General features: G+C 32.1%; 1 protein-coding gene across 1 annotated transcript; it reads right to left on the bottom strand.

Moving 5' to 3' along the window:
• Positions 1-2,887: 2,887 nt before the first annotated feature.
• LOC135130797 (splicing factor U2af 38 kDa subunit-like) lies at positions 2,888-7,049 on the bottom strand. The gene is made up of 2 exons (XM_064058218.1): positions 6,511-7,049; positions 2,888-2,972 (listed from the first exon to the last, which is right to left on the bottom strand). Exons 1-2 carry the CDS (start codon positions 7,047-7,049, stop codon positions 2,888-2,890), a joined length of 624 nt encoding a protein of 207 aa, XP_063914288.1.
• Between the last annotated feature and the right edge of the window lie 3,801 nt (positions 7,050-10,850).

The following is a 10,850-nucleotide window of genomic DNA, read 5'->3' as shown; positions in this document are numbered from 1 at the left end:
TGAAGATGTCTGTAAAAAATTGTAATAATTAATTACCAATGAAGCACCAACAATTTTACTTCGAAATAAAATAAATGAAAAATGGTTACATACCTTTTTAGTTGTTGCGGAAGCCAACTATAAAGTCTCTAGAAATCTTGGATCTTGGATGTTCACCACGTCGAAGAGCGTTTCGAGAGAGAATGCGGTTTTAAGGCATTTAGGGGATATTTATGGGGTGTTTTGACTTGTTCTGATTGGTCGCTGGCGTGACGAATAAGGGAGGACGTTAATGGAGAGGGGTAAACGATGTTGTCACTGTGGCTTTACAATTTCTAGTTTGAGCAAATGTGATTGGAACAATAAAGAATTTGATTATTGACATGAGTTAAACTATGATAATAAACACCTCGATGACAACTAAGTAATTACAATTAATTCACCTTAACTGAAATTGATACATTCACAAAACAAATTAAACAATTTTTATTTTATTTGATCAAATACCTACTGTATTAATGCAATTGGCATGATGGAATTAAATTAATAAAATTAGATCCTTTTTAATTAACTTTGACCCGGTTTATAGAACGAGAATTAAAGTTAATTCTCGATTAAAACCATGCAAAGAAAAACAAACGCCTGAAACTAAATGAGTCAGAAAGTAAAGGAGTTAGACAACGACACAGAAATATGTATTATGATTTATAAGAAATTTTACAAGTTTTTAAGTAAGTATACGAATTAATCACATGACTTAATGAAAAAATTAAAGTACCAACGTCGGTATGGATCAATTTCGCGGATCCGATTACTGGTTATCTATAGATATTAATGCTCTCGCTGCGATGAAATTTTACTGGAAAACTATTTATTGCGACGCATTTTGTAATTGAAAGTGCATACCTACATAAAAGTTTCTTTAAACAAATTAATAAAAGAGATTTAGATTTAGTCTAGCTAAATTAAAACAGTTGGGTATGGTCTTGGAAATGCCCCTAGTCTAAAACACTTAGAATGTGAGATTTTTAGTAACTTTTCATAGGTGAGTTGTTATTATTATGTTACGAATATGTTGCAATGGATAAATCTAAATTTCAAATTCGCAATTATTGAAAGTTACAGGTACTAAAAAGGGAAAATCCATTATGGAAATTTTTTGTAAATTGAATTTTAATTTGGGAGACTCATTAATTAGTAGCGTAGGTCTTCTGTTTCAAATTGATATATTTCATACTTATAAATTATTATATTAACTAAATTATTATTAACATTAATAATAAATTCATTCTGTTCTGAAATATACCTACCTATCTAATTTTTTTTTCATTTTCCCAAGCACAATTTCTTATTTTATCAGTGGATATGTTTAACGTAAAATAGTGATGAATTTCACGACTTTATACGTAATATTCTTCTAAAGGGTCCACCTTTCAAATTCTTCTGGAATAAAAAGAAATTCCATCAATGTCACAAAATGTAATTAAAGCATAATTAAATTTTGAACTAAAATCTCATAGTATTAAATTCGTTTTTTTCTTGTAGGTACCATGTTAATCAGCAAAATAACAGAATATGATCCTTTTTTAATAGAGGAATAAATTAACTTTCATCAAAACACGTGGGTATTTTCCACCTCATTACTTGTTTGATTAATTCCGCTGCTTACTCCTAAATTCTGTACTTCCAAGAAACATTATTTGCCAGGAGCTAATACTTTAGTGATAATACTGTGACGGCTTTAAAATTTGTCAAGCCAGGTGCTTTAAATTTCACCGACCCTGCAACCTGTTAAATTTTACAACCCATTATACCTGGTAGTGTCCCTTAATGGGGCTGTCAAGTTTAATTTATTTGTTGTTGTTATTTTCTATTCTAAAAGTAATAATCTACTTAAGAAGGGTTCCCCACCTTGATCCAACTTCGTTTTGAGAAGTGAACAATATTTTATTAACGAAAATGTGTTTATGCATATTTGATTCACAGAAGCTTTGAGAGAGATGATGTCAAAGTTATTACAATATTCCTTCTATTCCTATTGTTGTCATTGTTCACTTTTTGAAAGATTCTACTATGGTTATTAATTTTTTAAAGACCTTGCATCAAAAAATACGTTTACTGGCCACTCAGTCACAGATTTTTTTCTTACAATAAAAACTGTTTTCTTTGTGTTTATACCTACCAATATTGATTTTATTTCCTTCCTAGAAAGATCCATATAAAAATTCACAGAGCAAGTGAATACTTCAGAAAAAACATTTCCTGACGCAGTTAGTTAGTTTTAGTGGGTTTAAGTTTAAGTTGTTGATTGTTGCACTCAGATACTAAAATCTAAACATAGGTAGTTGTAATAATTTCAAAAAATGGCTCCGAACTGTAAGAACCTGAAAAATAATGATTTTCCATTCTAAGAAACTTTAATGCTTTTGAATATTTATTGAAAATGACTACAGTTATTTGGCAACTAGAACAATCTGGAAACGCGGAAAACCTAACTAATGAAAGTCACACAATTTTTGCACACACTTGGAGGTGTGATAAAAAAAAACTTTGAAATGTGTGTCAGTAGGTATATGTATTATAAACAGCGTTCTTCTCTAATACACTTACAATTACTAATTAGGTACATGTTTTAAAAAACACACACAATTAATCAAAATTATCAATTGAATTTAATCTAATAAAAAGAACATGAGTTTGCACAATACAAAGTCGTCGTTGTCGTCATAAATTTCTGTAACTATGAAGATCGGATCCGTGGAGGTTCTGTCAAAAACGACAGCATTGTAAGCCGCCTCCACAGGAATAAAATATCCACATCGAGCATTTTCCACTATCGGAGGAAGCGCAATCTCAATCCTGTCAATGCACATTTACCGATGAAACATTTCTTGCTTTAACCGCAGATCTAGATATTGTGTGGAACTTCGATAGAAATAGTTGAAGTCGACCACTCCGTTCCAGAAGATCGATTGCGACGTCGGTGTCGTCGCAGTAGTGATAATCACAAGGGACGTTGTTGGGTTCCCGGAAAACGATAAGTTCCATGCGGAAATCGTGAAAATCCATGGCTGCAGGCATCTGGAAAAAAATATGAATTAGCCTCTGGATTTGGAGATGGTTTGAAAAATGTAGTTTTTTTAGAAAAGGAGAAAATGAAGACTATGTACATACCTTAGTTTTCAAAACACTTGGCTAACCAATCGACGAACATGGGCAAAAAAAAAGATTTATGCATGGAATTTCGAAAATATTTACGAAAGTGGACAAATGGGGTTGCAAGTGGAAGATTTTGAAAGTCATTCTTTAAGTTATTCTAATTTATGAAAAACATAATAAATAACACTATATTTTTTGTTTAATTACAAGCCTTTTTGGTTTTAAATAATTCAATAGAAATAATTTTTTAATGATCTTACGTCCAATAAACATCAATTGACAAAAATTAACTGTTTAAAATCTTAGCAAATCAAAAACGAAAACAGTTCCATTCATGATTTTATCTTAGGTAGGTAGAGAGAGAATGACAGACATAATTAAAGCATTGAAATTTAAGAGCTATAAACACCAGTACTGAAGCATAAATTGTCGAAATCTTTGTAATGTGATTGTAACACCTGAGCAGCAAACTGCTTAATTTAAATCTTGTTGAAATGTTTACATTCTACAAGAATTTCTCATACCTTTGGTAATTTACTGAAAGCAACAAAGGGTAAAGAGATTAGTTTAATGTTCTGTAAATAATGGGCCGAAATTACACTGGTACCTGTGGTCGTCTCAGCTGCGATCCAAACTGATAACAGCAGCGAATAAAAATTTACATAAATTTTAGCTGCTTCTATGAATTTTTATTATTACAAGGTATTGAAATTTTATCGAACTCTTATTCTATGAACCTACTCCACTATTATTTTAATACTTTCCAATTTTTGTTTAGCAGAATTTTTTTAATCAAAAGTGTAGTAACACAAGAAAAAGATCATATGCTTACGGTGGTAATTAGTAGCTTATTTTATATTTCATTATGTATAAATAAATTTGTAAACAAGTTGAACAATCAAATTTTCTTCATAACCATTGTGCAAAATTTGTTTCATACCGCCATCATCATTTCATCACTAAGCGTAGAAAATTTATTTTCACATTTGACTTTCGCGCTTATAACATGAATTGGGAAATCGAAAAGTTTAAAAGCCGAAAAGTCGAAAAAAGAGAAAGCGAGAAATTGAAAAATCACTTCAATTCAAAAACTCAATCATCGAAATGTATAAAAGTCGAGAAATTGAAAAATCTAAAAATTGGAAAATCGAGAAGGGCCAAAATCGAAAAATGAAAAATCGAGAAACTGAACAATTTAAAATTAATCGATAAACAGAAAAATCGAAAAATTGAAAAATTCAAAAATCAAAAATTTAAAAATTTAAACGTGGAAAAATCGAAAACCCGAGAAATCGAAAAATCGAAAACTCTAATTTAAAAAATCGAAAAATTGAAAAGTCCAATTATCGTAGAATTGGAAAATATCAAAAAGCCGAAAACCCGAAAAGTGGAAACATCGAAAAGTTTCAAAATGAAAAATCGAAAAATTCAACATAAAAAAATGATGAATTGAAAAAAACTGAAAAACAGAAATATTTAAGAACTTAAAAATCGTAAGATCAAAAAATCGAAAAATTGAAAAATTAAAAAGTCGAAAATTTAAAAAATCGAAAAGTCAGAAATAAATAGAAAACCGAGAAATCGACAAACCGAAGATTCAGTTTATGAATGAAAAATCGTAAAACTGAAGAATCGAAAAATCGAAGATTCTAAAAGGTGAAAATTCGAAAACCCGAGAAATCGGAAAATCGAAACACCGAAAAATCCAAAAACTGAAACATCGAGAAATCAAAATATTTAAAGATCCGGAAATCGAATAGTGGAGAAGGCGAAAAATCCGAAATTTCAGAAACCGAAAAATGGAAGTAAAAATTTGAAAAACTTTCAATCAAAAAATCGATTCATCGAAAAACTGAAAGACTGAAAACTTGACAGTGTGAAATATCGATTAATCAAAAAATCAAAAATCGAAGACGAAAAATCAAAAATCCAAAAATCGAAAATCCAAAATTTAAAAATTGAAGAACCAAAAAAACGAAAAATCTAAAAAATGAAAAATCTGAAAACAAAAATATCGCATTCGAAAAGTTGAAAAGCCGAAAAGTCGAAAAAGAAAAAGCGAGAAATTGAAAAACATTTCAATCCAAAATCTGAATAACCGAAATCTACAGTCGAGAAGTTGGAAAATCTAAAAATAGGGAAAACGAAACGGGCCAAAATCGAAAAATGAAAAATTAAAAAATTGAAACAACTAAAATCCGAAAACCCGATTAATTGATTTTAAAAATGATACTGTTTTTCTTTTAGAAGAGGTGCCGTAGTGGTATTCTAAAGTCAATTTAAGCAAAGCGATACTCCCTGTTATGGCAAATTTCGTGTGATCTTACAACTTTTTTGTGAATTTTTAAAAAACTTTATCAAGGTTCCAATTTTCTCCTCATGAAAATTTCGACCTTTTTTCGACCATTTTCGAAAACTATTTACCACATTTTTTATATCTTTCGACCTCCAAAAATTACCTACTTTCGGCATCACTTCTTCGAAAACTTCTACCATCTTTCCAGAATCGCCACAAAATTTAGGTATGTTTTTTTTTTAAGAAGTTGAATATCAAACATAAAATCGTACTCCTGGATTACAAGCACGCTGTATTTTTACTGTGAGTGCGTACATCGTCGCGATCTATAGATATCCTCCTAGGATTTTTTGTGGATTTTAGTTCAAGTTTTTAAAAAGTACTTAGCCATATAAAAAAATTTCGACGATTTTTTTATCACCTTCGAACACTTCCCAAAGAGTTTTCCACCTTCAGAAATTTATTTCGGCTATATTATTCGAATTAATTTGTAGCGATTTATCCCAGAATGTTTGCTAGGTTTTGATGAAACTTTTTAAAAAGCTCAATTTTTCAAGTGTCACTATAAAAGTAGAGTCCATTAACATTAACAAATATTTAAACGGAAACTGTGGTTTGTGCATTGTGTAAAGATTTGTGAAGCAAGTTATTTTTTTGATTAAATCGTTAAGGGGACTCAAGCATTTTTTTCAAAATTTTAGCAATAGTTACGGTTATTATTGATAGGTGCCTCATTGTACTTACCTAATCCAACTAATATCTTGGTAATTGCCTAATAGTTTTAGAAAATATAAATTAAAAAAGCATTTCACCTTTTTATCGCAATTCATGTTTGTAAGGGATATATCTATGTTTTCTGAAAGTGTGGTAAAATAATTGCATTTTTCTATTTAGAATAACACAGTTTATTAGTATAAATACAGAATAGGTATAATACAAAAGAAAAGAATTTATAATACAAAAAAAATCTACATTTAATATTTAGTGTCTGCCACTGCGACGACAAATTTTCTTCTCACTCGAACGGAAACTTCTTAGTTGGTGAGAGCGGTCTACAATATATTCGACCGAAGTTTCTACCCGTATATAAAAATCTTCCCAGGTCACGTGAAATGGGCTTCAAGTGCATAAAATTACAAAGCCTGGGACGATTACATCTGCCCATCTCGTAGTGACGACAGCACGCTTCCCTGACATCAATCACAGGACACAGCTCGGCCTGGATAATCCGTCCTCCAAACCGACTATTATTCAAATCGTTAACGGCCTTCTCTGCATCTTCTTCGCGTCGAAATTTGATATAAACATTACCTCTGAGATGATCTCCCAGGTTACCACAAACATTCATCTCTTCGATCTCTCCGTACTTATATTCGCACTCTACGAAAACGTCCTCGAAAAAATTATCGAAGTGTTCTTGGTTTCCTTCGGAAGATTTCGCTGAATTTTGCGGATTTTCGTATAGGTTTCGCAAAATACAAGTTTGGGAACTCGTTGGCTTGTTGTGAATATGGGAACAGCGGTCTCCGTGCCGACAGACTCCAGTTTTCTCGTACAAGGGACAATCGACTTTGTCGTTCTCGATGCGGTAGATTGAGGCTAAAAATTCGGCCATCGTAAGACTTCTTGAAATTGTTAACTAACCACCTTGAAAGTGTAAGATTAACTGAGGATTTAAGGTTTTTCCTGTACATTTATAAGGTGGCGAGGATAATGGTCGCTTTCCATTCTATTGGGGTGGGAGTTATGTACGAGATTATTGGTCGGTAGATGAGAGGGCAAAAGTAGGAAAATTTCAATGGAGGGGGCTAATGAATCAATGACGCAAATTATGTAGGTATGGATTTAATTTAAGACGGTGTCATTCGGGTTGGTTTGGAACAATTTTCTTTCCAAGTTTGTTCTCGCTTAAACACGAGGCAAATAGACTTAGAGTGATAGTTTTTTTTTGTAACAATTCTTGCTAGATATATTTTGTCCGTCTTTTATTAAAATTTGTTTTTTTAGGCTATTTTTGGTCAAAAAAAAAAAATTGCAAACATGCAAAAATTGACCACATTTATGTTGCGCTTCCAAAGTTCACATTATGTTATGATCAAAATTATCAAAACAGGAACTTACAGTGGACTTTTGGATAATGTTGTTTTTCGATAAATATTGCAGAATTGATATAAAGCCGGCATAAAGCAAACGGTACAGACGTAAAAATTTGATGTTTTTTTCAATTGAACACCCGTTATATTGTACACTGCTATTCAAAATAAGTATTTTAACGGATCATTGCATCAAGAAAACTCAATGAAGAGACATAAAAATTCAGAAAAGGAAAGTCATTTTGTAAGATTCTGTGAAAAAAGAACTGTAGGTAAGTAAGAAAAACAAAAATTCCAGAATTGAAAAAATTCTAAAACTGAAAAATCTAAAAAATGGAGAAAATAAAAAATTGAAAATCAACAAATCGAAAAGTCGAAAAATCGAAGTCGAAAATTCGAAAAATTGATTAAACGGAAAATTGAAAATCGAGAAATTGTAGGTACCGAAAATTTGTTTTCCAAAAATCTCGTCAAGGATAAAAATTCAACACGGAATCAAAAGCCACAAGTTCAGAACTATGTTGCTTGTTAACATTTAAAAAAGTAACATTTATTCGACAAAATTGTAACATCACACAAATCTGTTATAAATAAATATTGAAGAAAACCATGTTTATAGGCAAAAAAATACAGAAGGTAATGTTTTACCTATAAAATGATTTTAAGAATGATACTGTTTTTCTTTTAGAAGAAGATCAAATTAATCCCAATCACCTGCATCCGCATTTCATTGGCTTATTTATTGAGAGATACAAATTTAAGTCTATTTTGTCAAGTAGTCGAATCTGCACTTAAAATATCCAAGTTAAAGGGTAATTAAATTTTGAAATTACTTCTGGTGTTAATACCGTTTTTTCTTGTACACTGTTAATTTGCATTCCATCGAAGTATGCTTTAATTGTCAATAAGACTGAATAAGCCTACGACCTACGCATACACGCGCAAAATAAAATGTCGAAAACCCTATGGAATTGATCCCCTTTTGTTATAAATCGCGATAATTCCATAATTCATACCTACACCTAAATTGGAATAATAAATATTAATAAAAAAAACTCGGTTGTCTGTAAAGTCGGTTTACTGACGATAGTTGAACGTGACAACGTCTTAAGAAAATACTGATGGAATGGTTTTGGGCTTTTGATTTTGAAGCAGCGATTATTGGCTGCGCGAATGGCGTTGCTAAAGTAAATGCTACAGCATCTTGAACCTCCATGGGTTCACTCATGGAAGGTAAAGGCTTATTCGTAACATCCTCTGGTTTGTCAGGCTTTTTTTCCATGGTGCGTTTGTAAGCAGTTCTGCAAAATAAATCGTCGTTCGAAACAATTTAAATAAAATTCTTAAAATATTATCGTTGTCACGTCAAAATTGACACTACATTCACTTTTCACTGCACTTGATACTCGACCAAAACATGTAAATCGCTCTCGCAGCTGTCCACGCAGACGCATCGCTCACTCAAGTAGGAGAGAGACGGATGGCGAACGCTGCCGAACGCGAAGGCCGATTGTGCCTCTTTGTCGCTCGTTCCGCGTTCTCGCTTGCACTTCAAGCCTTACATGGAACGTGACAGTAACGGTATGAGTCATGCTTTTTCGAGCGTGCAGCCGGCTCCATCGATTTATAAGACGTTATCACGTCAATAAATTTCCAAAAATAACAGGTTTTTTTCAGAATGGAACAATTTTTAAGAGATCGGGTACACCTCTGGAATTAGGGTCGCCTACTTTCGCCCCGGCATCTTCTCGGTAGGCAGCGTTCGTTGCGCCACGCCCCCGAAACGTCCATAAGTCAGGCCAAAATATCAAACGCCCTAAAACTGCAGTTGCTCTGTTGCTTCCAATATTCTTTAACTAACTAATTGTATATTTTTTTGCAGATGATTTCGGGGATTATAGTTCCAAATTCATTCCGTATGAAGTATCTTACCGCCCGTGGCCAAGATAATTCCGTGTGGGTGCATAAAGAATGCGAAGACAACTGTCGCCACTACATCACAATGAAAAAATCCATTTTCTCGGAGGGAACAGTTAAATTCGAGCTTTTTTATAAAAGCCCCGCACAGTATTAACTTAAAGCTGAGGCAGACATTCCTTCGTGGGACGAATTTCATCAACGAGACCACGACGCCACTTCCGTCGGGAGTGGCTGAATTCGATTTCCGGAACGTCCATTCCGTTCCGGTTATTCTGCCCCCGGATTCGGCTGCGTTAGACACAACATTCAGTGAAGACGTGGTGTTAGTTTTAGAAATTTTGGATACAAAATTTGTACTATGCGAAGTAATAGTTTTCTTAAACAATTAACTTCGCTGGTAGGTGATATAATAAGTATTGTTAATTTTATGTGTATTTTTTCATTGTACATATTATGAGTATATTGAACAATAAATCAAATTTTATAAGTTACAATCATGTTATTGCATTTTAATTTACTCTCCCAAATATATGGACTAATCGTGTTACCCTTCTTGGCTTTTCGATTTTTCGCCTTTTCGGATTTTCGATTTTTCGTTTCTCCAGTTTTCCGATTTTTCAATTTTTTGACTTTTCACGTATTGAATCTTCGGTTTCTCAATTTTTCGGTTTTCTGTTGTACGGCTTTTCGATTTATCAAATTTTCGATTTTTGAATTTTTCAATTTTTCGACTTTTCGATTTATCGATTAATTTTAATTTGTTCAGTTTTTCAATTTTTCATTTTTCGATTTTTGCCCATTTCGTATTCCCAATTTTTAGATTTTTCAACTTCTGGACTTGCAGATTTCGGCCATTCAGTTTTTGAATTGAAATGATTTATCAATTTTCGCTTTCTCCTTTTTCGATTTTTCGGCTTTTCAATTTTTCGATTTCCTAATTCTTTTCCTTATGGTGCCCGCTTTGGGCTCCCTTGCCTTAGATGGAATTTTTTTCGTTCCAGAAAAATTTTTTCGGTGAGCAGTTTAGAAGAATATTTAAAACCAACTGAAAAACTAAAAATCGAGAAACTTAAAAACAGAATAAATCGAATCGAATCCAAAAATTTGAAAACCCTATAATTTTAAAATTGAAAAATGATAATAAAACTGAAAGACGAAAAACTGCAATACTGAAATATCGAAAAACTGAAAAATTAAACACAGAGACGATGAAAAATTGAAAATCGAAAAATTGAAAAATCGATTAAATGAAAAAGTGACAAAGGAAAAAATTTTGAAAATTATAATTAGGTATTAATCGATACATATTTAAAATGAAAACTAGAAAAATTACAAATCAAAAATTGAAGAAACAAAAAATTGAAAACTAAACTTTGAAGAATCGAAAAATTGCAAATCGAAGA

This window comes from Zophobas morio, unplaced genomic scaffold (genome assembly GCF_036711695.1).
Source record: "Zophobas morio isolate AGI-343-1 ecotype UQ-CSIRO unplaced genomic scaffold, CSIRO_AGI_Zmor_V1 ptg000018l, whole genome shotgun sequence".
Taxonomy (NCBI): domain Eukaryota; kingdom Metazoa; phylum Arthropoda; class Insecta; order Coleoptera; family Tenebrionidae; genus Zophobas; species Zophobas morio.
This window is presented reverse-complemented; position numbering and strand designations above follow the sequence as displayed.